At 34.3% G+C, this 26,771-nt stretch overlaps 1 protein-coding gene across 1 annotated transcript in view; it reads right to left on the reverse strand.

Annotated features, from left to right (window-relative positions):
• Nucleotides 1–2,568: 2,568 nt before the first annotated feature.
• TACC3 (transforming acidic coiled-coil containing protein 3) overlaps nt 2,569–26,771 on the reverse strand; it is a 32,121-nt gene continuing 7,918 nt past the window's right edge. The window contains exons 2-16 of the mRNA XM_003773448.4: nt 22,141–22,303; nt 21,810–21,955; nt 20,064–21,131; nt 19,302–19,377; nt 17,375–17,525; nt 16,970–17,022; nt 16,690–16,796; nt 14,399–14,486; nt 13,024–13,167; nt 10,302–10,378; nt 10,170–10,213; nt 5,073–5,233; nt 4,218–4,324; nt 3,969–4,089; nt 2,569–2,854 (exon numbers count right to left, since the gene is read on the reverse strand). Coding sequence (XP_003773496.1) covers nt 2,789–2,854; nt 3,969–4,089; nt 4,218–4,324; nt 5,073–5,233; nt 10,170–10,213; nt 10,302–10,378; nt 13,024–13,167; nt 14,399–14,486; nt 16,690–16,796; nt 16,970–17,022; nt 17,375–17,525; nt 19,302–19,377; nt 20,064–21,131; nt 21,810–21,955; nt 22,141–22,302 — 2,571 coding nt within the window. The 5' untranslated portion in view covers nt 22,303 and the 3' untranslated portion in view covers nt 2,569–2,788. The remainder of the gene's footprint in view (nt 2,855–3,968; nt 4,090–4,217; nt 4,325–5,072; nt 5,234–10,169; nt 10,214–10,301; nt 10,379–13,023; nt 13,168–14,398; nt 14,487–16,689; nt 16,797–16,969; nt 17,023–17,374; nt 17,526–19,301; nt 19,378–20,063; nt 21,132–21,809; nt 21,956–22,140; nt 22,304–26,771) is intronic.

Genomic DNA, 26,771 nt, shown 5'->3' on the forward strand with positions numbered 1-26,771 from the left:
GAGCCATGAAAACAAGAAAGAAAAAAATACTAACTGAAGACTAAGCAACCTAATCTTAACAAATATATAAGTTAAAGAACAAAAAATAATAATAGAAATACAAATCAGGAATTTCACTAAAGATGACAATAATAAAAATAACATATCAACCAAAATTTATATCTCTCAGTGTTTATATCAATAAAATGGAAAAGAACAGACAATGAACTGGATTAAATATCCTCAAATACTAACCTGGAAATTCCAAAAATTAAAGGTGAATTTAATAAAATTGAGTAGAAGAAAACCTCTGAATAAATAAAATAGAGTTGGTATTATGAAAAAAAAAAAAAAAAAAGATTGACTTAATTTTTTAAATAAATCATTGACTAGTGGTTTAAGTCAAATTACTACTATCAAAAATGAAAAATATGACCATAGACTTGTCAAATACTGAGTAACTATATTCAGCAGCAAATGAATATAGATACACATCTTTGGGATAAGGCTTCATTGTTTGGTTAAAATTGTAGGGAAAGCTGAAAGCAATCTGGCAGAAACTGGATTTAGACTGATGTTACACTATTTACCAAGAATTTAAGGTTAGGGTTAGGTGGTACCTTGTGTCAAAATGGACAAAAGACCTAAATATAAAGGGAGATAATACAACAAAGTATGAAAAACATGGAACATGTTACCTATCAGAGTTATGGATAAGACAATTTATGAAGCAGAGAGAGCACTGTAAGATTTAAATAGCTAGATACGATTATATTTAATTAAAAAGGTTTTGTATACAAATGTAGCCAAGATCAGATGGAAAGCAGAAAACTGGGGAAAAAAATTTTATAGAAAGTTCCTCAGATAAAGGTTCCAAATCTCAAATATATAAAGAACGTGGTCAAATATATAAGAAAGCAAATCATTCCGATTAATAAATGGTCAAAGGATATAACAAGCAGTTTTTTCCAATGAAGAAAATAATTTATAATCATGAAAAAATGCTTTAAATTATCGATTAGAGAAATGTGCATTAAAACAACCTTGAGATATCATTTTACATCTATCAGATCAACTGAAATGAGAGAAGGGGAAAGCAACAAATGTTGTAGGAAATGTGGAAAAAAATATGTTGGTGAATCTGTGAGTTGATTCAACCATTTTGGAGACATTTGGAATTATATCCAAAAGTCTATGCCTTTTGACTTAGCAATACTATCAGATCTGTTTCTCAAGAGGATTAGGGAAAGAGGAAAAGAAAATACATGTTCTAAAATATTGATAGCAACTCTATATTGCCCCCAAAATGGAAATTGCAGAGAAGACCATCAATTGGGAAATGGCTAAAGAAACTGGGGTATATATTCATGATGGAATATTACTCTAAGAAATGATAAGCTCAGTGATTTTAGAAAAGCATGAAAAAAACTCCAGAAAATAATTAACAAAATGAGCAGAACCAAGAGAATATTCTGTATAGTAACATTATTGTAAAATTATTGTTTTAAAAATAACTTTGAGCAACCAAAGTCATTCTATTATAAATATCCAAATTAATCTCAAAGATCCAATGAAAAAAGATGCTGTTTTAATCCAGAATTTCTGAGGTGTGGGAAATGAGCAGGTTGATTTAGAAAAATATGAGAAGACAGACTTATGAAGATGCTTATCCACCTCAAGAGATCTGATAGGAGGAAATAAACATAGTATAATTTTATATGTGCATGTGCGTGTATGTATGTATCTCCATGCTCCATTATAGCCTTGAGGGAAAGGATGGGGGGAGTGGAGAAAGTAGAGAAATGAAGTAAAAACTATACAGGAAACAAAAACAAAAAGAAAAAAAAAAAAAAAAAAAAGAAAAAAGTTGCAGAACTTTTAAAACAATGTATGAGAGCAATTATATAGGTTTTCTTAAAATGGAATTTATTTTATATTGAATCTTTGTCATGATCTGCTGTGTATATAATTTTTCTTCTCTTCTCATTTTGTATTTTAGTTTAAAATTTTACCAAAAAGAAAGTTACATTAAAATGATCAAATTGGCTCTAAAGAGTTGACCAAAAAAAAAAAAAAAAAATCTTCCTTTTCTATTTAAAAAAAAATTTTTTGTACAATTTTTTGTTTAGTTTGTGATATAAAGGAAGGAAAAGAAGTATATTCAGAAATGACAGATTTTATAACAAAAAATATATTTTTTTTTTTGCTGAGGCAATTAGGGTTAAGTGACTTGCCCAGGGTCACACAGCTAGGAAGAATTAAGTGTCTGAGGTCAGATTTGAAATCACCTCCTCCTGACTTCAGGGCTGGTCCACTGTACCAACTAGCTGCCCCATTTTAAACAATTTTTAAAGTACTTGATTCTAAATATTTTAAAAGGAAAAAAATGAGAAATTAGTATAGTTCTTTTAATTACCCTCTAGATGTCCCCTATTCTTGAAAGATCTGAGTGAAATCTGTAATACTTCAAGTTATTCCTTAGTTATCTGTAAAAGATCATAAACCTCTAAGAGATTTAGCTCTTTATGTAAACTTTGTTGACGGCTGAAGTTAGAAAAATCTAATTTCTAAGTAAAAAAAAAGTACAGCTTACAGGATTATTAACTTTATTTAAGCACATTTTTAAAAACAGGTCAATTTACTAAGTTAAAAAAAATACACTTTAGTATATCTGCACCATGGAAAAACAGAAGTTAAGAAAGTTAAGAAAGTGCATGTGACAACCAAGCATTACATATACAAAACTGACAACACTGAAACAAGGACAAGTTAGGGTTAACAAAAAGTAGAACAGTTCAAAATTCTGAAGTTAGATCTTCTCCATCTTTGAAATCAGGTCATCACAGATTTTGGTTAATTCATCATTTTCTTTAGTCTACAAAGGAAGAAAAATAAAATTAGAGCAGGATTTACTAAGTATTTTATGATATGAAAATAATCATAACAATTTAACAATAGTCTTTACACTCAAGTATTGGACAGCTATTCCATAAAACACATCCAAAAAAAAAAGACTGGAGTTATAAACATACACACAGGATAACTGGGAACAAACCATTTGTAAGAAATGAAACCCATGCTGTTCTCAAAAACTCCTCAAAAAACACAATCTGCTGTGGTAATACCAGATCCTTCCATGTGTACAAGCCTGAGCTTCCCTCACAACCAGCAATCCCACATGTGGCCAGTCTTCCTTCTCTCACCCATCTCCTGGGTGAACAGTTTATTCTCCTTTTATGTAAAGATACATCAAGCCTAAAATCTGGCAATAAATGCTACTCCTTGTATTAGCTCTCCCAATCCCCTGCTCCAAGACAGCCTGCAGATATTTGCTTAAGGTCTCTCCTCTCATCCTCAACTTTATCTTCAGTATGTGACAATTTATTCGGCTTTCTTGGTCAGTTTCTTTTCCTACCCCTAATCTAACCAAAAAAATTATTCCTACAGGTATAAGGAGTTCTGCCAGAATAGGCAAAAATTGTCCTTAAAACCAAGAAATGTTTTTCATTGTTGGCTTATGTATCTCAAAAACTTAGCACAAGGAAGGGGGGGATGCAGTTAGGTAGGACCTGAGATCAGATCTGGCCTCAGACACTTGATATTTCCTAGCTGTATGACCCTGGGCAAGTCACTTAACCCTAATTGCCTAGGGACTTGGGGGCGGGGAGGTCAGGAAGGAACAGGACTTAGCACAGCAGACCAAACACAGTAGTTGAAAGCTTGCTGAACTGAAAACCTCAAACGCCCATCTAGGTCATTTGCTAAGCTCTGCCCAACCCTACTCTCCAATTCTACAACACTGACTGGGTGCTTACTGTGTGGCAGGCCCTCATACACAGGGAAGAGTCAAAGTCCTACCTGCCGTGCACACCCCCCCGCCCTGAGAAGGCTACTTCATCCAGCCCAATTTTCAGCTTCTCAGGGCTTCGATTTCAACTCCACACAAGCATCTGATTCTCAAAGGGCAGGTCATCTGAGAGTGAACTTACTTTTTGTTCCAGGCTTTTCTCTAGTGACTGAACTCGCATTTGTTCCTTTCGTAAATTTGCTTGTAAAGCAAGAGTCTCAGCTTTAGCTTTGCTCCGAACCTGGGCAATCTCTTCATTCGCTCTATAGAATAACAAGAAAAGTTCAGTTGTGCAGGTGACCGAAAGATCCAGGCTCTTAGTCTCCAGCTGAGCAGAAGCACCTCAGACAAACCGCTGAGTCCCCCCAATTCCAAATAAAAAGGCACTTACAGGTTTAATTTCTCTTCCGCATGAGCCTTGAGCGCTTTATACCTTCTCTCTTCCTTTTCAATTCTCAGCAGATAATCTTCAACACATTTCTTCAAGGCTTCTTCATTCTAGAGGGAACACAAACTTCATGGGCCACTTTATACAGTGAAGCTCATGTGCCTAAAGGCAATACTATACCTCCATGGGAGGAGAAACCATACTGACAGGACATGAACAAGAATGGGACAATTTCAAAAAGCACTTTTTTGTGCTTTGATTTTGGGCCTCTGTCTGTCAAGGGAGAAGGAAAGATAAAACATAAAAGCCAAAAAGGAAAGGCTGTGTAGGAGCAGGGTGTCCTACCAGAAGCTTCATCTCTTGGGGAGCTGCTAGCCCCTCAGAACTGCCCCAGTTCTTCAGAAAGTGACTTCACTTCTGTGCAACAACCATGCAACTGTGCATAGTAGAAGATAGCCTTGCTAACATGCCTTCTCTACTTCCCATCAGAATGGAGCGTGTACAAAGAATAAGCTTTCTACTAATGGATAACCTATAAATGTAGAGAATATATAAAATAACATTTTAACTTAATATTTGAACTCTACATATTATGAAAGGTATTATGAAAAGGCTTTACTAAAGGGAAAAGCCTAGAGTCACTGTTAAGTAATTTAGGGAAAAATTTCTGCTAGTCTCACCAATCTGCTTCAGGATTATGCCATCCCAGAGATCAATCCCAGGGTTGCCTCATTTTAAATAAACCAAGAATTATGAGGCTAAAAATAGAATAAGGTAGATCAATAACAACACAATCTACTAGCTTTCTAAAGATCAATAAGCATATTCTACACTTATTTTATTTTAGGTTAGCCGCACCTTTTGATATCCTTCTAAAACTTCCTTCTGTTTTTCTAGTCGTTTGAAGAGATCAGAAAAAGATTTTTCCATGGAATTCAGGTCTGCTGTAATTTGCTGTTTTTCTGACAAAATCTTCTGGATTTCAGCCTTTGAAACCTCTTTCTGCTTCTGAGCATCCGCTATGGAATATAAACACTGATTATCTTATCTGAAGTCAAATAAGTTATTTCACTGAAAAGTTCACTGTGAATAAGTTTCATCATAAATCTGATAAGTTAATAAACTGAAACACAGTCATATTAAAATAATCATAAAAGATTGTGACATGATACATCTCTTCCAAATGTACTCTGATGTCACTGGGATATGGAGGAGACACTTGGTTCCCAAAGCTTATGCCATCAGAACACAAGCTCTGAAAGATTCTACCAAGGTGCCAGAGCTCCACATAGATCTCCACATACAGGGTTATCGGAAAATCATTGTACCTGCTGAGGCAGGCCCAGCTCTACATGGTAGTGTTTATAAGGAGCAGGCTGGCCACAAATTGATGCTTCCCTGATCATAGCCACCCACACAAAGAAAATACACAATTCTCAATGCAGTCCCACTTCCAAAGTGCTTTAGATAATCCATACATAAATACTTAATTTATCCAATGAGTTTATACACTATTAGGAAAACTGAACCATATTAACTTTCTTGCTATAATCAAAGCAGAAGACAAAATGAAATTATGGCTAAGTAAATGGAAGTATGACAAAGAATTTCCTTCAAGAGGTGAATGAAGGAGTTTAGTTCACCTTATGTCCAAAAGCAACAAGAAACATCATTTGAGTGTTCTTGTCATTATGTCTTGCAACGTTCATGATGAACACATGCAGAAAATATTAGAGATTATGTGCCAATGAGGTACAGATATTCTACAAAAAATAATAACTCACATTTATATAGCACCTATTCTGTGCCAGGCACTGTGCCCTTTACAAATACTATCTCACTGGATCCTCATCCGATCTATTCTGGGAGGAAGATGCTATTGTTATCCTCACTTGAGGAAACTGAGACAAACAGAAGTGACTTGCTCACATAGCTGCTAAATGACTGAAGCCAATTTTGAATCCTGATTCCAGGCTCCATGAATTTCACAAGACGCTTCAAACTAAGTCAACATATATGTTAATACTCTGTCAATTCAATGCAAAGAAGGGCACAAAGTGGTAGAAAATATTGAAAAAATATTAGAATTAAAATTAGAATTAAAATTAAATAGAATTTTAATAGAATAGAATTAGAATTAAAATTAAATAGAATTTTAATAGAATTAAAATAAAATAGAAATAAAATTAAAATTAAAATTAAAATTAGAAAAATCTAGAATTAAAAAAATGCAAAAGTCCAAAGGCTTAAGAATCACAAAAAGCTTCATTAAGAAAAGACATGAATACTTTCTTTAATAAGTCAGAAAGCACTGGAATGGGAAAATAACAAATGTTACCAAAAAAAAAAAATGAAGTTAACTTAGTATCTCAATAGGACACAATTGGTTACTGATGTAGAAGTCATTCAGACTCTGCTCTGTGCAGTCAGACCACTGTTTGGAAGTAATGTAAAAGCAACAAAATTAGAAGAGACATGAAAACAATATTATATCCAATTATGAGAGATTAGACTAGACTGCTGACTGAAAAATAGTCCTAATAAAAGAATGATCACCATTTTCCAGAGAAGTTTAACAGTTGCAATTAAGAAGTCAAAATAAAGAAGAAAAGAGCTATAATTATAGACCATGACTTTGAAACCCAGTGCTAGGTCCAAGAAGCATCCTACCAGGTGAGAGATGATTCCATTGGGGAGATGGTCTGCTGCCTCCAAAAGCCATCAGATGAGAACAAAGGGATTGCTTCTATACTAAGGCTCAGGGAGTTCTGCCCTTCTTTGACACCAAACAGTCTACCATCAAAGGCTGGGAACATCAGAACTCACACTGCACCCATCAGGTGACTAAAGGAGTTAAAGGAGAAAGGGTAGAAATCTTCTAACAGTGCTGGCCTGTAGCACTGTAGCATGGCCTGTAGCCATGTGACCCTGAAGAATCATGACTTCTCTGGATCTCAAATTCCTAATCTATAAACTGAAGGGGTGGGAATTGACAACTTTTAAATCAATGAATCTAAAGATCCAAAGAGATTTTTAAAAAAGAATAAATTAACCAGGGGTCCTCAAACTATAGCCCGCAGGCCAGATGTGGCAACTGAGGACGATTATCCCCCTCACCTAGGGCTATGAAGTTTCTTTATTTAAAGGCCCACAAAACAAAATTTTTGTTTTTACTATAGTCCGGCCCTCCAACAGTCTGAGGGACAGTGAACTGGCCCCCTATTTAAAAAGTTTGAGGACCCCTGCCTAGGCAAATGGCTCAACTGTAACCAAGGTCCAAATACCTAGGAAAATTACACATAACAATTCAACAAAACCAACCACAGATCAATAGACAACAGAAATAAAATTAAAGAATAATCCCAAATAGCAATAGTTCTGGAAAAACAAATGATTGTGCAGGTTTAGGAATTTAAGCAGATTAAGTAAAAGTTCAAAAACTACTGAAAAAAAAAAAAAAAGAGAGATCATTTGAGAACTCAAAATGAGTCTACAATTGATAGATAAAGACAATAGTCTACAGATACTGCAAAAGAAACTAGGAATAGAAATACTTTCTGTCACCAACGTATGTAATCACAAAAAATTTTTAAATGCACATATAAAGAAATAGCAAAGTAACATCATGCTTTTCAAGAAAAACCAACATAGTTGGCTAAAACACATATTTAAAAAAAAAAAAAAACTAAGATTAATTCCAAAAATTACATTGCCTATTCAAAAAATAAATTTATTTATTTCAAAGATCTAGTCTGAAAGAATCTAACAAAAATCCACAACTAGTGAGATATTTTCAAGTAAAAGAAAATACAAACTCCCTAAATGATAAATGATTAAGAACAATTAAAAATACTTAAAGCCTATTAATTTTAGCTTAATATGTCAATTAAGATTTTTTTCAAAACATTACAAAGTACCACCAAAAAAACTGATCCATATGTTTTTGAAAACAATCCTATGATGCCCTACAGAGGGCAAGTCCTGCTCAAAGTCTTTTATTAAGATCTAAATCCACTTAATGCCACAAACACAATGTTTCGATAAAGCAGTTAGTTTTCTAGTGATAGTATAATAAATAAAATTTTATCTTCAGTGGAAATGGGTTCTCATCAATATGGATGACCTAGAAATTGATATAAAATACAACCCATTGTCCAAATCTTCCCATAAAAGATTTGTATTCAGACTACAAAAGGTCAAAAATAAATTGTTCCAGATATCTTTAACTAAAATAGGTCTTGACAAAATCTTTTGTTATATAAAATAACTAAAGCCAACAGAATGGGGGAAGGATAGCTAGCTAGCTCAAAAAACAGAAGACAAAAAATCCATTAACATCCTAGAAGAGGAACAAGGTGAGGTTATTAACTCACTATGTTTCCCTAACCTTTAGTTTCACATATAGCCAGGAAAAACTGTCTAGAGAAAACAAAAAGATAAGTATACTTTTTGTTGTTTGACTAGATTAAAAAAAAAATGTTCCAGCCCTCACCTACAGCAAGAGAAAATACAATTCATTTTCCCTAGAACAGATGAGTAGTACGCCTTTGTGAAAAGTAAAGAGGGAAGGTAGCTGTTTATAGCTTGTTTTGGGGTTTCGGAGGCAAACCTCCTATTCCTCTTCTTCAAAAAGCCTGGAGCAGAAAAAATAATTAGCTAATGAACTTACAATGAACTTACAGAAGTTGGACTCAAAAACATAAAACCTTCAAGATTTTTCTGCTCTTTTCCATCATGGGAACAGTCCAAGAATGGTCAACTAGAACAATTAACTTCATTTCTCCTTGTGATGAAAGCACTTGGCATTCAACGGCCAAATGATAATTATCAAAGAAGTTTAGCCCTAAAAACTTTTCTTAAAGAGCTTAAAATTTGGGTCTAGAAGGGACCTCAGCAATTAAGGAATCCAAACTCCTCATTTTACAGAGGAGTAACGAAGGCCTAAAGTAGCAGGCTGCCTTGCCCAAGGTCACACAGGATATCCAGAATCCAGAGCCAATATCCAAATCTACTTCTAACTATTCAGTGCCACCCACTACACCAGAGCAATCTCTTTTTAGGGTTTAATTCCAATTTCCATTGTACCCTCTCAATGAGTGCCCAATCAGCTGCCTTTCCCCACCCACAAGCATTCACACTGGTCAGCTTTCTCATGAAATCCATGTGCCCAGAATATAACTCAACCTCAGCACTACTGAAAAAGGACCAATACATGCAACACAGGTAATTTTTTGACTTCATCCTCTCTGGCTCCTTTAAGTCTTTTGAGCAAAGTCCAAGCTCCGATTTCTAATGATCAAAGCCACTCATGCCATTCTTCCAGGAAACTGGAGATTTTCTGCCTTTTACAAACCCCAGCATACCCATCATCCTGTTCCCTAAAAAACATCTTCACAGATAGAAAATTTGGTCAAGGAAAGGAAATTTAAAGGGCTCTGGCAGCAATTAGTTTAAAATTAAAGGATGTAAGCATGGAGGTTGAAGGCAGGGTGGACTTGTGATGAAGAAAGTCCACAGAAGGTTCCATCCCATGCACTTGAACTCTGAAGTGATTGTTCCTAGTGTAGGGAATCACCTTTTTTATTAAGTGCCCCGGGCTCTAAGGCTATAGGACTTACCTAGGCTGCAACTGCCATACATGGCAGGAACAGCAATTAAACCCAGATACTTCTGCCTTCACAGTCAGCCCCTATCCATTCCACCACGCTGCACTCATATTTAATTATTAATATAAAAGAAAATGCTAACGTCTTGGCAGATCTGATTCTTTTACTCCTGGATTGCATCAGGCAAACACCTAGTAGCTTGCTACACCTTCTTCAGATCCACCTGTGTGCTACTGGGCTTTTCAGGTCTTTTGTCTTACATGTGAGAAGACTGTACAAAAGCTAAGGTCTTTGTCAGGCTCTAAAGCTAATGATTCTTTATTTCAAGGTTTCTGCTACATTGACTTACCCATCAATTGAGTTATTATCCCTTCATATTCTTCTACAATTTTCCTATAGGATTATAAAGAAAAAAACGAATGAGAGACCATGAGAGAACATTTTATGGGCATTTAAAAGGAGAATCTTAATAGATACATACCCCATATCTAAATATTCCACATGGAATTTTGTATATTTGTCTTCCAATTCTTGAATTTTCATTTGTTTTTCTTTAACCTATATATATATACACACACACATGTAAATTACAAAAGATTTCAATGAACTATGTAGTACAGACCTTATTCTAAGCAGAATATTTCAATTAGAATATATGAAGGAAAAATAACAATCCTTTTAACAATGTAAACTTAATAGCCATATAAAAAGGCTCCAACTCACTATTAATCAGAGAAATGCAAATTAAGACAACTCTGAGATACCACTACACACCTGTCAGACTGGCTAGAATGACAGGAATGACAGGGCTAAATGACATTAATGCAGAATGTTGGAGGGGATGTGGGAAAACAGGGACACTAATACATTGTTGGTGGAACTGTGAATACATCCAGCCATTCTGGAGAGCGATTTGGAACTATGCTCAAAAAGTTATCAAACTGTGCATACCCTTTGATCCAGCAGTGTTACTACTGGGTTTATATCCCCAAGAGATTTTAAAGAAGGGAAAGGGACCTGTATGTACAAGAATGTTTGTGGCAGCCCTCTTTGTAGTGTCCAGAAACTGGAAACTGAGTGGATGCCCATCAATTGGAGAATGGCTGAATAAATTGTGGTATATGAATATTATGGAAAATTATTGTTCTGTAAGAAATGACCAGCAGGATGATTTCAGAAAGGCTGGAGAGACTTACATGAACTGATGCTGAATGAAATGAGCAGGACCAGGAGATCATTATATACTTCAACAACAATACTATATGATGATCAATTCTGATGGACCTGTCCATCTTCAGCAATGAGATGAACTAAATCAGTTCCAATGGAGCAAGAATGAATTGAACCAGCTACACCCAGCGAAAGAATTCTGGGAGATGACTAAGAACCATTACATATTATTCCCAATCCCTCTATTTTTGTCCGCCTGCATTTTTGATTTCCTTCACAGGCTAATTGTACACTATTTCAGAGTCTAATTCTTTTTGTACAGTAAAATAACCGTTTGGACATGTATACTTATTTTGTATTTAATTTATACTTTAATATATTTAACTTATATTGGTCAACCTGCCATCTTGGGGAGGGGGTGGGGAGGAGGGGAAAAATTGAACAAAAGGTTTGGCAATTGTCAATGCTATAAAATTACCCATGCATATAACTTCTAAATAAAAAGCTAAAAAAAAAAAAAACACTAAACTTAAATCTGAAAAACTGAAAACCTCGATCAATTAAATTAAATAAGATAGCTGATCAAATAAATAAGATCAATTAAAAAATCTAAACTCTTGAATAAATGAAAAACCATTTTGGTTTCAGAGAATAAATAACGAATGCAAAATCTCTCCCTTTCCCTCAAGGCAAAGAGATAAGGTAACATCAAGACCAAATGTCATGCATACTGTACAGGATTGTTTTGTTGTTTGTTATTTGTGAATATCTTAGTTTGGAAGAGAATGCAAAAAGTTAAATAACTTAAATCAAAAAGCTTTTTTTAACTTAACTTTAACTTAAATTTTGATTTAAGTTAAGTAAGTTCAAATCAAAAAGCTTTTTTTTTTTTTTTTCAAATGAAGACTTACAGGAAGTGGATATAAAAGCAATGGGCTGCCAATGCAGAAAATCATGAACAACTACTAGTCTCAAGTCTGCTCTGGAGAGAGCATAAGATTTTTGAAAAAAGAAATGTCACATAACCAAATTTAGGTATAGAAACAATGATTCTGGCAGCCGTAGAGATAAATTAGAGGAAGAAGTAGCAGAAAGAGGAAGCATTGTAAGGAAGACATTATAATTAGTCAGGGAATAAAAATAGTAACTCTGGAAGAGAGAATGAAGACATGATACCAAAACAACAGTGGTAACTAAGTGAAATAGAGGAAAGGGAAGCATCAAGGATAACTTATAGATTGTACATCTAATATACACAACTGGATATAGATACTAATTACTTTGTAAATATTTGCTGACCAACAGAACTAACATTCTTTTTTTTAATATACATTCAGATAAAACTTTAAGTATCTTTAAGTTTAAGTTAAGTGACAATCAGATGTGACAATTATTTTCACTATTTTCACTAGTGCATGAAGTTAGGTGGAAGGAAGAATTAGTTATTTCATCCTTTTGACCACCATATTTGAGAAAGCAAAGCAAGGATAGAGGTTAATGCTTTTTGTTCAAAAATTCAAAATATTTTTCTAAAAAAAGATTAAAAATGTTTTTGAAAAAAAATTATAATGCTTTTTCATTCATTCCACTCAGAGGCACTGATACAACCAGATACTTTTGACTTAGAAAAAGAAGTCACTTTGACCAGTACAAGAGTAAAATAAGTATTTTATTTATCTGACTTGTCTTTAAAATGTAAAATAAACCTAAGGCTGTAAAACTTTTTTAATATTAATTTTCCTTGTTATGAAGTGTTTTAGATCTCATTATCTTTCCCTAATCCCATCTCCCAGTTATCCTCAAATAAATATATTTCAAAAAATATCTTTCTGTCCTTAAACTAGGAACTCTAAAAAGCTAGCTAAAGGAAGAAACATCATTTTTAAGTAAAAAATATGAAACTAATAAGTAAACTGAAAATTCAGATTCCAACATGTTTGTTATCAATTTAATTGCTTAATCACACAACCAAAAGTTAGGAAGAGCTAAAACTAATTTTCACATCTAGAAAAAAAAAAGTCATTTCATCTTACTTCTTCTTTGACTTTTTCTACAGCCACATCCATGTCTTTCTGACTGTACTTCAACACATCTATAATAGCATCAACAGAAACAGGCAAATCTGTGGTTGTCACAGGAACACTCATACAATCAGGTCCATCAGGAAGTCCTATTACCTATGAGAAAAAAAAATGATGAATAATACAAATAAGAAATTAAGGGAACTAAATGAACAAAAACCACATAGGACCCTCATCTTCTCATCTATTAATCTTACATTGTCAGAGTCTAGACTAGATTAGTTTTTCTCAATTGTCACTCGAAAACTGAAGTCTATTTGCTTTGACCTGAAATTGGTCAAGATATAAGAACAGTTGTTCACAGGAGAAAAAACCCTTCCAACTTTGGAGTTCAAAGCAAAACTTAGTCCCTTAACCCACAAAACAAAGAACTGGTGTCAAAGTGAGCTCTCATTTATTCACCCACTACAGGAGAGGACACTGTCCTCCTTATCAACCAAACCCAAACCTTTTTTCCTTCAACTCTCATAGTCCGTAAACTCCCACAATTACTAAAAAAAAATTTAAAAATGACTGCAGCAGTTTTACTTATGTAGTAAAAATGCTAAGAAATATATCAGGAAAAAAAAGTCATAATCCTTTATAGGTCTAATGTTACTCAAAACAATAATAAAATAAGAGAAATTCAATAATAAGGAGATGATGGATCTCTAATACAGGTTCTAGAGAAGAATCTGCCAAATTAGGAATCCAGGAACAGAAGCTAAAAAGGACTTTAGAAAACTAATCAAACTCCCTCATTTTACATGCAAGGAGAATATAATGAATCGCTCACGGCCAAAGTTATTAAGAAGCAGACCTGGGATCCAAACCTGATATTCTGGGTCCCATTTCCAGTATTGTTTTTATGATACCAAACTGCCACACGGGACTGGACAATGCATTCTAAGAAGAGAAGTTTATTGTTTACCAGTACTTCATAATGGTGACAGAGAAGTGGTATTACACACTAGTAGATTGTTTTTGAAAAGTATTCCTGAAAATGATTTATTAAAAATGTCCCTAGGTAACAATCAATCTGGCTTTCTTGACATGTCTAATTCACATATTTCTTATTGGTTTTTAGTCATTAAAAGTAACCTTCAACCAGAATAGTTTTTCCTCCTCTTTAAAAATATTACTGTCAATGCCAAAGATCTAGTACAAATGCCTCATTTTAAATAATAGGGAAGAGACCCAGAGATCTTGTCCCAATAGATATTCTTCCTTCCCTGAATTCTCTCTCCTTCCTCCCCCTACCAAAAACCAAGACAAATCAACAGTTAACTAGTGGTAGAATTCATTTCTTCTGAATTTTTTTGTTGTTTAAGGATAAGCAATTACTTACAGGAATATTAAATGTTCCTAGGAAGTCAAATTCATCAAGTTTTGCATCATCTTGATTTTTCTGAGATTTTTTTCCAGAGTCCAGAAGGCTTTAGGAAAAAAAGGAATTTTTTTTAGACTTAATAATTCACTTCTAATTAGGGTCCCAATACTAACAAACCTGGAACTATTTCACATTCTCAAATAAACCATCGATGTTATCTGGGCAGGTCTTCCTTCCACTACTATAGCCTACAACTCTATGCATTAGGATTTTAAAAGTTGCTTGCTCTGGATGAAAGAAAATTAAAAGCCCTATAGTAATCTTGTGTCTATGAGAGACTGTAGGTCCAAAAGGGACCAGAGGGGGCCTCCAAAACCTCAAATGCCTGTTATGATCATGGAACACCCTCCAAATCAAAACACTGGGGAGGGGTGAAGACAAAATGGAAGAGACATGTCTTTATCTGAGCTCCTTCTGATATCCCTCAAATCAAGCCTCTAAACTGGTTTTGGAGTAACAGAACCCACAAATATTTGAAGTGTAACAAATTTCCAACAGAAGATACTTTGGAATAACTTCAGAAAAGGTCTGTTTCAATTAGGCAGTGGGAGATGGCAGAGTACAGACCCAGTGCAGGGAGCTAGAGTGTTGCAGTGTCCACTTACTGGGAAATCTACTAGGAGGCTCTTTAGGCTATTCTGTCCTGGTTACAAACCAGTGGATCAGCAGATTAGCTATGAGACATCCAAAGCAAATACAAAAGGCAAATAGTGAGCCTCTGAACCCCAGAAAAACGAGGCACCTGGTTACACCTACCCAGCACCATAAGTTAGTCAGCAATACCAGCCCCAGGGCAATCAAAGCAGCTGTCATCCCTTTGCCCTAAGAGCAGACCTCAATTTAAAAAAAATAATAAAAAATGAGCAAAAAAAAGAACTCTGACCAAATAATTTTTATGGAGAAAGAAAGGAATAGACCTTCAAACCCTGAGGATCTAAAGGTAAATCATCTCCAGATAATTTCACATCCAGAGCGTGATATAAGTTGGACCTTATCTCACAAAGCTCTCTTGGAAGAATTCAAAAAGGATCTTTAAAAAGAATTAGAAGAAAAATGGAGAAAGGAAATGAGAACTTTGGAAAGTTTGGAAGTTTGGAAAAGGAAAAACAAATTATCTGAAGAAAATTCTTTAAAAAATAGGTATGATGAAATGGAAAAAGCATATAATTCCTATCAAAATAGATATGAAAAAGAAACCAATTCACTGAAAAACAGAATCAGTGAAATGGAGAAAAAAATGCAATAAACAAAACGCCTCATTTAAAAGTTCAATTGGCCAAATGCAAAAGGAGATTTAAAAAAGCTAACTTAAGAAAATAATTCACTAAAAATCAGCAAAACTTAGCAAAAATCAGCAAATGGAAGTGAATGACTCAATGAGACTTCAAGAATCTTAGACTTAAAAAAAAAATAATTAAAAAAAAATTTGTTTAAGTCGAAGAAAATGTAAAATATTTCATTGGAAAAACAACCAACCTGGAAAATAGATCTAGGAGGGACAATCTAAGAATTATTGGACTTCCTGAATTCACCCTTGAAAGAAACCCCAAAATGAAAACTCCAAGGAATATCATAGATAAATTTCAGAATTATCAAATAAAGAAGAAAATATTGTGAACGGTCAGAAGAAAACAATTCAATTATCTAGGAGCCACAATCAGAATTATCCAGGACCTAACAACTTACACTTTAAAGGATCAATGGGCATGGAATTTGATATTCCAAAAGACAAAGGAACTTGGATTCAATGAAACAGGTGAATTTCATTTTTTTCTGATGAAAAGACCAGAGCTGAATACAAATCAAAACACAGTACCTAAATAAAATTTTAAAGGAAGATTTCAAGTCCTAAACCGATCATAAAATGCTTGAGTATTATCTAAATTTTCTAATCAAATTAATGATTTTTGCCTTCCTAACTCTGGAAGAACTCTAATTGGTAGGAAACACTATCAACTGGCTCCCTTCCTCTCCAGCCCCATCCCTCCAAACTCCTCAAGCCTGAAGAAGGAGTCTAGCCCCTCTCTTCCAGCCCAGGTAGAGGCATACCTACATGTATGTATTCATGCTGCCTTCTGTATCTCACCAAAGCCCCCCAACTGTCTCCCTCCTCCCCCAAAATGGAAAAAATTTCTAGTTGTGGCTCTAATCTTCAACATGTGCTAATAGTATCTTGGCCACAGTAAGCATGAGTTTATTGAAATAAACTAAATTATACCCAAAAGAAGAAGAAAACAAAACTATCTCACCCATTTGTTATTTCAATATTTACAGGAGCTAGTTTATTAGGACTCTCTTTCAGTAGTGGGTCAAATTTAAGATATAAGGACTGTTTCCTCAAAGCAGATTCCTTGAACTGAGGAGAAAAAAAGAAAAGATCCCCAAAATTAAAGTGTGGCACACAGTTCAATCATCTCAAAGATGCTTTTGATTTAAGTTCTTGTAATCAAAAATAAAAATATCTATACATCAAATTACACATTTAAATTCTATCAGATTTCAATTTTTAAAATAAAATTATATGCTTACTGAAGAAGTTCCAAATTGTTCCAAATAGTCGATTTCTATACCCGTGCCTAAAACTGAAGAAAAAAATTCACCAATAAAGCATTTCAAATGACATCAAACTTACAGAATTTCCCTTTGCCCCAACCTCTACCAATATTCACAACATCAAATAAATTTCAAACACATTCTAAAATTTTATTCTCAATTTAAAATAAAACTTGCTGACAAATGCCTATTATATTAGTCATACATAAGTTATCAATTAAATTCTCCCACAACTAAAATCTTTAGGTAAAGATCTTTAGAAACTGCATTAGTAAACGAAACCTAAGAGGCTGAAATAATACTAGTATGCAAAATATGGCTGACATATCACCAAATATATTAGAACTGGCAGAATTAAATGTTTCCCAGAATGCCATTTACCTTGTGAAGGAGATCTGAAGTCCTCTTCAGATATAGCAGTTTCTCCCTTGACATTTGTGTCCAATTCCTCCTTCTGGTGGAGTTCAGAACCAGTGGTTAATGCTGGACTAACAACTTGACTGCTTGAAGTATTTGAATTTTCCGTTTTCTCCTAAAAACAGTTTTAGAGTGATATCTTGGTCCAGCAGAATCAAATATATGACAACCATGTATTCTTTATAAAGGCTTAAACAGTAATTTAACATTAAATAAAGTTCTTCTACAATGCTTATTACTTTGTAAGAACAATTTGCATGGTTAATGCATCAACAAACACTTACCAAAAGCCTAGTAAATTTTAGATACAGAAGATACACATACAAAAAAATGGAATGATTCTTATTTTCAACAAGCAAAGATCCTATGTGTTAAAAGCTCTGGGAAGATGGTCTTCCCTTTCCCAAACAAAACTTTCACAAAAACATCTGGGATGCTATGATATAAAAGATTCACATTCTTTCCTTTCAGGCATTAATTCTCAAAACTTCTTTAAAATATAGATAAAATTGGGAGGAGAAGCAGCTCTTGTAATTAATTTAACACTGGATTCTGTGGTCCATATAAGCTGGCCGGTTTGATAGTCTTCCAATATCCCAAATTCCATTTCCTACCTGTAGTTTAGACAGGCTGCCCCTCAGGCCCAGACACAAGTACATCTAGTTTCCTTCAACTTTTAATTCAGAAACCTCCTCCTTGAGAACTTTCCTAATTTCTACCAGCTGCCAAAATATCTATTACTTACACACACACACACACACACACTTTCTCTTCCCCCTTCCCCTCCCTCTTTCATAAATTCTTCCATGTCATGGAATATTTCATTTTTAATTTTAAATCTTCAATTCCTAGTAAAGTTCTTAGAATGAATTAAGTGCTTTAAATATCTGCTAATTATAGCTTAAATTTGTTCTAAATATTTTCTTTCCACAGCAGTAAGAAGAGAGAGTACCATAGGAGAAAAGTAATTGAAAACATAAGACTAAGTTGGGGGGGGGGGGGGGGGGAGGAGGTAGATTACAAATAAAATTTGGAATACGAATTAGTAAGGAAGGCAACAAAAAACATTTTTTGTTTGGAACTACCCCAGATTTAAGTAAAGGTTCATGCTGTCTGACTTAGAGAAAGTGATATGAGTAAAGCACAGTGTGCTGGATAACTGCTAAAAGTTAAATTTTAAAATACCTCCATAAGCTTAGAATCAAATGTTTTTCTTTAGATTGTTGCTAACTTGGAAGTATGATAATGAAAGTCTATGGTTTATACTGAGACAACAGTATAAGTAAAGATGTTATTAAATTAAAAAAGGATAGATTATACAACATCCACTAATCCTACAAAAAATATTTAAGCTCTTTTAAGGATTCACAAAACACTAATTTCAGGCAATTTTTGGTATCTGTTCACACATTTTTAAAAAGTTTTCATTTCAAAAAAAAAAAACAGTACAGAAAAAATTTATTTTTCAATTGGTTTAAAAAATAGAAATAAAGTTCTTGATGATTAGAATATGGATCCTGAACATTCTACCAAGAAGATATATAAATATATACATACAAATATAAACAATACCTCAGAGGGGGTGGAGGCAAAGGAATCATGAGGGTCCACAGAAGCATAGTATGAACATTACTTAGAGGCATATAGATGCATTTGTATGAAATATTCTACATCCAAAGATTCCATTACATATAAACACACATACATGTTATCTCTATATAATTATACTATATAATACCATTTTTGGAGAGCATCTGCCTTTACTTGTCAATAGGAATAAAAATATCCTCTAGACCAAAGAAATCATCTCCAATACTCCCAATTAAGGACACAGAGTGTGGAGAACATCCTTTATGGTCCCTCCACCCTGCTATGATGAAATATACCATACCTGATCCCCAGTTATCAAAGTTTCTGTTCCTACTGGAAGCATAGATTCAGCAGCAGCAACAGGAGTAAGAACCTGCCTGAAAGCAATAAAACAAGTTTAAAATGAAGAGCCAACAGAGACTTGAAATTTATCATATTAGCCTAGAATATCTTAGTAAAAGTTTGGTGATATTTATAACAATCTAGGTTGGATACTCAAGGACAAAGAAAGAAGCAGCTTTGAGAGATACGATGAAAGTTATAGGTGTATGGGTTTAAAAAAAAACAAACTATGATGTCACCTCTCTTACTAGACTTTTGGTACATGAGTATCTTTGATTAGACCATAGAAAATATATTGTGGCAAAATAAAAGCAGTATAATGAGTCTATACTCATACTCTGAAATATCAGCAATATTAGAAATATACTGGGCCCAACATTTATTCATAATAGGTTACTAATTAGAAGCTGAGTAAATCTTCTATAAAATCCATATTAAAAAATCATATTTGATTTTAATGGTTACAATCTGTAAAGTAAAATGAGAATGTCAAAATCTGCTCAATAGTCAATTTTACTCTCAATAAATTTAACTTGAGACTTTCTTTTGGAAGAGAAATGAAGTGTGCTATGTTTAAAAAGATCAATTCAGAATCTAACATAGTAAATGAAGTTTATAAACTGCAAACAAAATTTTAGTATAAATAATATGAAATTCTCATTGAAATTCCAAAATTCTAATAATATATTAAACAGCCTCCCCATTAAGGAATTTTACTTACTGACTTTTGGGTATGTCATCAATAGCAGTCATACTATTCTGCTCACTAGGAAGGCTGTCACTCTGTGCTGCAAGATTCTCTTGAAGTTCAGTGATTTCATTACTAGATTGCTGATGATGAGAAGAAGGAGAAGGCTTAGACCTTTTCCCAAATGGGTTAAAATTTGGATCATCAAGCTTGTCCCAGTCTAAATTATAAGATCCCTTTGGAAGAGGGTCCATATTTTCTTTATCCTGACATTTGCTTTCCTTTGCCAGGTTTTTTGTCACTCTCTCCTGGGTTACAGAAGGTTTCTTAGAAAGAGATTTAATTCCAGGACCCTTTCCTAATTTTCTTGGTGGTGGCTTGACAGTAATGTTATCAGAAAAATCAAATTCTAGTTTTACAGGCTGGGATTTCAAAGGCTCAACCACGTGTACAGGCTTCTCTTCTACAAGGGGAAGAGCTGATAACTCAGAATCGATTGTCTTTTTTTCATCATTGTTGACAAAGTCAGAGTTACAAGCTACCAAATGTGTTGATATACTGGCAGGCTGGATATCATGAGCTGTATTAGAAACTGGTTCTTCAGGCTGTCCCGAGTCCAAAGATAAGTTCTGTTCTTCCTTATTGGACACAACTCCATTCATAAGATTCTGGGTTACCACACTGCCATCAGACTTTTCTTCTAAGACGGCTACTCTATTTATTTCATCAGTGTTTTTGTCAGTCAATGAAGCAGATTTTAGACTACCACAACTTTTCTCTGAAATTTTTTCAGGGCTTCTCGAAGATTTTATTCCTGAGGATTCTTTAAAGTCTTCAGAAATAAATGGATAAGTTTCATCCAATGAGTAACAGTTAATTTCTTCTAAGACAAGTTCAGAGTCATTGGTTACTAATGGAGATCTTGGATTCTGGGATGAGTTTACGAACGGGTCAAAATCCATCAGACTATCCAAGTCAATATGGTAGGAGCCACTGCTTTTCACTGGCAGCAGATCTGGATAAAGGGCAGGATTTGTTTCTTGTCTTTGAGAAGTTTCATTCATTGTTTTCCTATCAACTCCTTTGGTTACCTGCTGATTTCTTTCAAAAAAAAAATTTAAATAAAAGTGACAAAGCTTCAAAATTAATTTTAATTCATTTGAAAGAAATTATTCATAAATACACTGAATACATATTGCCCAAATCTGCATTTGGCATAGAGATTTAACCTATAGTACAATGGCACTGAGAAATATTTATGGGGAATGTCACCCACTGCAGAAAATGAGATGTACCAGACGAGACATTAAATTTCATTTATTGCTGTTTTTAAAACCAGACATTCAACTAGTTCTATGTTTAATCTTCTCTGCCATCAAGCCCAAATTTCTCAATTTTACGCACCTTTGAAGCTTCCTTAAAGCTAAAGTTAACAGATTCAGATTATCAGCAAAAGAAATTATTCTTTGAGAACAGATATATAACTATAAAATAAGACAATGAAATTGTTAGTAGAACAATGCAAAAATGTAATTTGCAGAGAAAAATTGAAGGTTCCCTTCATTTCCCAAAAATATTTTTATTAGCAAATAGTTTCTGTGTTATGAACTTTGAAATTGAATCAATTGTGATAGGTCATAGTATATCAATCACATCAATCAATAGCCGATCAAAATATGATTTTGCAATCAGAAATAAGTTGCCATCCCATCCCCGTTATTCCCTCTATCTAGCCAAGAGAATTTGAAATTAGATCACTATGACTTGTCCAAAACTTACTTTTCATTTCTTGATGCAGGAGGATGAGCATCCTTTAAATCATCTGTACAATCATCCAGGGTAAAAGAATTCTCAAGCTTAGTTGTCATGGTTGGGCTTAAAATTCTATTTGTCTGTGGATCCCGCAAAGGAGTTTGAAAAGTTACCTTTGGGTATAGAAATGAAAGGGAGAGAAAGAGAAAAGAACACAGAGACAGTTACGTCTTAAATAATTTAAGGCCTTCAACAATAGTGTAAGTATTATTTCTGTTTCTCTCATTAGGAAAAAAGTAGGCCCCAAAAAGGAACATGGAAGATAATGTTTTTAAACACAAAAACAAAATACACTTACTTTCATAGATTTTGCTATACTTTTTGGTGGCACATTTTCTTTCTGGGACGTACGAAAAAATGATAATGTTCCTGTTAGCTCTGGCGGTGTAAACAGGAAGTCACAAGTTTCTGCAGTTATATCACCAGTAATATTTTCGTCATTTAAGATCTGCAGACTCATTCTGGAAAAGCAAATCATCCACATAACAATGTAAGGAGTAGTTGCTGAAACAGCTGGTCTTTTAGATAATCTTAACAGGAATAGAAAGGGCCAGTTATTACAAACTTGACTGCTAACGTAATTCACATTATAGTGTAATATTCTAATGTCTTTAGCCTTTATTGCCAAGAAAGGCAGAACTATAAAGTTTACCCAAATATGCCTTCACAGAATTCATGGAAGCCCAAAGCTAAACTCCCAACTGCACTACTTAGCCTTTAGATTTCAAGTATTACTTCTACAAAGAGTATGAGGAAAATTACAAAACTTTTTAGAAGAGTTCAACAAATCTGCTATGGAATGTAAGAGCCACACTCAATTTTCCAGTTCTTGGGAATCAAGTGACCCAATTTCTGATCGCATCACTCCACTATTTAAACTCCTCTGATTGATTCCCTATTGACTGTATTATAAAATATAAACACTTATTTGGTTTTGAAAGCTCTTTTTAACACTTGGCTCCAGTCTACCTTTGCAGGCACATTTATAAATAGCTCCCCTTCCTAAATTCTACAGTCCAGTTAAGTTAACCTTTTTACTACTCCTCAACCACTCCTCAATCCACTCAAACTATGGAATAGGGTAGGTATTCCATACCCTACATCATTATCTCAAACACAATACTCTCTCCAAACAAAATACCTCCTTTCCTTCAAAATGCAGCTCAAAAGTACCCTTCCAACTGAAGCCTTTCCTGATCCGTGTATTTACTTATTCTATTCCCCTTAACATATATATGCATATTTTGCCATTTCTGTTAGTAACTAAATTCTCTGCCAGTAGGGATTACTTAATTTATTTGTATCCTAAACACAGTAATCAGCAAGTATTTAAGCGCCCATCAATTGGGGACTGGCCCAACAAGTGATGCATTATTGTGCTAACAAAAACAAAGAGCGGTAAAGTTTCTAAAAAACTTGAAAAGACTTGTATGTATTGATCCAAAGTGAAATGAACAAGTGCTTGTGGCCACTCGTGCACTGAAGCAAAGGCCAGGAGAGTTACTACTCTTCTTAGATCACATCACCTTCAAAGAAATGAAAACTTAAGAGGTCTCTAGAAATATCTCTAAAAACAAGTTGCACAAAATTCCTGAAGCTTGAGACAATGCACCCTACAACCTGGAAGCAGAGCCCTACCTACAAGTTAAAAGTCAAATAATAAGGTGAAAAGTGAGCAAGCAGGGGGGAAAATCCTAAGCACAAATAGTTATCTATGGTGACAAGAAAGATTAATTAAAATTGAGAATAGGTCCAGGAATTATTTTTAAATTACCTGACTACCTGAAAGCCATGATAGATAAAGGAAGCTAGACATCTTTCAAGAAATGATCAAGGAAAATTGTTTTGATATTCTAGAATCTGAGATCCCAAAATGAAAAATTTCAGGAAAATTATAGCCAAAGTCTAGAGTTTGCAGATCAAAGAGAAAATAATGTAAGCAACAACAAAAAAGAAAAAAGAAAAAAAATCAAATATACTGTGGAGCCACAGTCAAGATTGTAAAGGGCTGAAATTCTTGAGTAGGTGCACTGGAATCAGACAACCACAATACTATATTAGCATATGCTTGGAAAATGGCCCTTCTCACTATTCTGTGCTAGCTCCATCTTTTGATGTGCAGATAATTGTAGGAGGGATTAAGGGGTAGAATAAGATAAACCAGAGTCACTTTGGCTATGGATAAGGAGAAGGGAGGTCAAGAAGAGCTAGTGTCCATTCCTTTCACTTCTCCCCCTAAACAACAAGGATAAAGACCAAGGACTTTTGCTTATCCGGACTCTAAGCATCCAGATTCTAAGGCATCCAGAGTGCTAACCCAGACTTCACATAAGATAACACAAGATTTAGCAATTCTACATTAAAGAATCAGAAAGAAGGCTTGAAATGTAAATACTCAAGAGGGCAAAATGAAGTAGATAAGAATTAAGAATCATCTTATCCAGAAAAAGCGAGTATAATCTTTCAGGGAAAAAAAATTAATATTCAATGAAGTAGAGGACTTTCAAGCATTTTTGATGAAAAGACCAGAGCTGAATAGAAAATGTGATTTTCAAATAAAAGATTCAAGAGAAGCACAAGCAACTTCATAAGATTAAATTCTTACATTCCTTCATGGGAAAATGATACTCATAAGAACTTTTTCATTATTATAGCAGTTAGGAATATATAGAGACATAATACAGGTGTGAGTTAAACATGAAAGGATAACAGTTAAAAAACATAAAATTAAGGGGTGAGTGAGGAGTGTATTAGAAGAAGGGGAAAGGGAGAAGTAAAATAAGGTATTACTGTCTCACAGAAAAAAGCTTTTACAGTAGAGAAGATAAGGGGTGAAGGAAGGTAAAGTGAATTAACCACTTTTTCCAGAACGGGCTTAAAAAGAAAATGTACTCAATTTGCTATAGAAATACCTAAATGGAAGGGGAAGGGGATTAGGGTGGGGAGGACAGTAATAGAAGGGAGATAAGATTGGGAGAAGGGGTAGCCAGAAGCAAAACATTTGAGGAGGGACAGGGTGAAGGGAGAGAAAGAACAGAATAAAGGAAAGGGAGGAGAATAGGATGGAGGGAAATACAGTTAACAAAAAAAAAATCCAATGCCTCATTTTTCAAACATAAAGGATAAAGTCAAATTTATAAAAATAGCAATTCCCCAACTGGTAAGTGATCAAAAGATATAGTTTTCAAATAAATTAATACCTATCTATAGCCATGCAAATGCTCTAACTTAATACTGATTGGAGAAATGCAAATTAAAACAATTGTGAGCAACTGCCATACCTTTGGCAAAATAGGATAGAAAGAAAAATGACAAATGGGAGCAGGGATCTGGGGAAAAAGGAGACATTAATGCCCTGCTGATGGAATTGTGAACTGAATTGTTTTGTAGAACAATTTGGAACTATACCCAAAGGGCTATAAAACCATGCATACTCTTTGACTTTGACACTACTAGGTCTGTATCCTAAAAGAGATAAAACAAAATGGAAAAGGACCTATATGCATAAAAATATTTATAGAAGCTTCTTTCTGGAGGTAAAGGAATTCTTTTTTTTTTAATTATAGCTTTTTATTTACAAGATATATGCATGGGTAATTTTTCAGCATTGACAAATTGCAAAACCCTTTGTTCCAACTTTATCTCTCCTTCCCCCCACCCCTGCCAGATGGCAGGTTGACCAATACATGTTAAATATGTTAAAGTATATTATATACAACATATGTATACATGTCCAGTTAATTTGCTATATAAAAAGAGTTGGACTTTGAAATAGTGTACAATTAGCCTGTGAAGGAAATCAAAAATTCAGGCGGACAAAATTAGAGGGATTGGAAATTCTATGTAATGGCTCATACTCATTTCCCAGAGTTCTTTCAGTAGATGTAGCTGGTTCTATTCATTATTGCTCTATTGGAACTGATTTGGTTCATCTCATTGTTGAAGAGTGCCACGTCCATCAGAATTGATCATCATAAAGTATTGTTGTTGAAGTATATGATGATCTCCTGGCACTGCTCATCTCACTCAGCATCAGTTCATGGAAGTCTCTCCAAGCCTCTCTGTATTCATCCTGCTGGTCATTTCTTACAGAACAATATTCCATAACATTCATATACCAGAATTTATTCAGCCATTCTCCAATTGATGGGCATCCACTCAGTTTCCAGCTTCTGGCCACTACAAACAGGGCTGCCATAAACATTTTGGCACATACAGGTCCCTTTCCCTTCTTTGAGATCTCTTTGGGATATAAGCCCAGTAGTAACACTGCTGGATCAAAGAGAATGCACAGTTTGATAACTTTTTGAGGATAGTTCCAAATCTCTCTCCAGAATGGCTGGATGTATTCACAATTCCACCAACAATATAAGTGTCCCAGTTTTCCCACATTGGGGGTGAAGAATTCAAAATTTGAAGGCATGCCCATAAAGTGAAAAATGACTGAACAAATTGTGGTATGTAGTTATAATAGAATACTATTGTGCTATAAGAAATGAGCAGGATGTTCTCAGAAAAACTTGGAAAGTCCTCCATTTGTTCATGCAATTGAAATGCGCTATGTACAAAGTGATAGCAATGTTGTAGGATGATTACTGTGAAGGACTTGGGATGAAAAGAGAAAGAACTGATGATTCTGAATACAGACTGACAATATTGTGTAAACTTTATTTTTCTTGAGTCATTGGTTTTTGTTTGTTTTTTTTTTGGAGGGTCTATGTTTTCTTTTACAACATGACTATAATGGAAATGTTTTGCATAATTACACATGTATAGCCTATATCAATGGGGGGAAGGGAAAGAAGGGAGAGAATTCAAAGTTTTAAAAACAAATGTTAAAATTCATTTTAAAATCATTTTTACATGTAACTGAGGAAAAATGCTAAATAATTTTAAGTAATAATTTTAAATGTCCTCCCCAGAAAAAAA

The sequence above is a fragment of the Sarcophilus harrisii genome, chromosome 6, assembly GCF_902635505.1.
Source record: "Sarcophilus harrisii chromosome 6, mSarHar1.11, whole genome shotgun sequence".
NCBI lineage: Eukaryota > Metazoa > Chordata > Mammalia > Dasyuromorphia > Dasyuridae > Sarcophilus > Sarcophilus harrisii.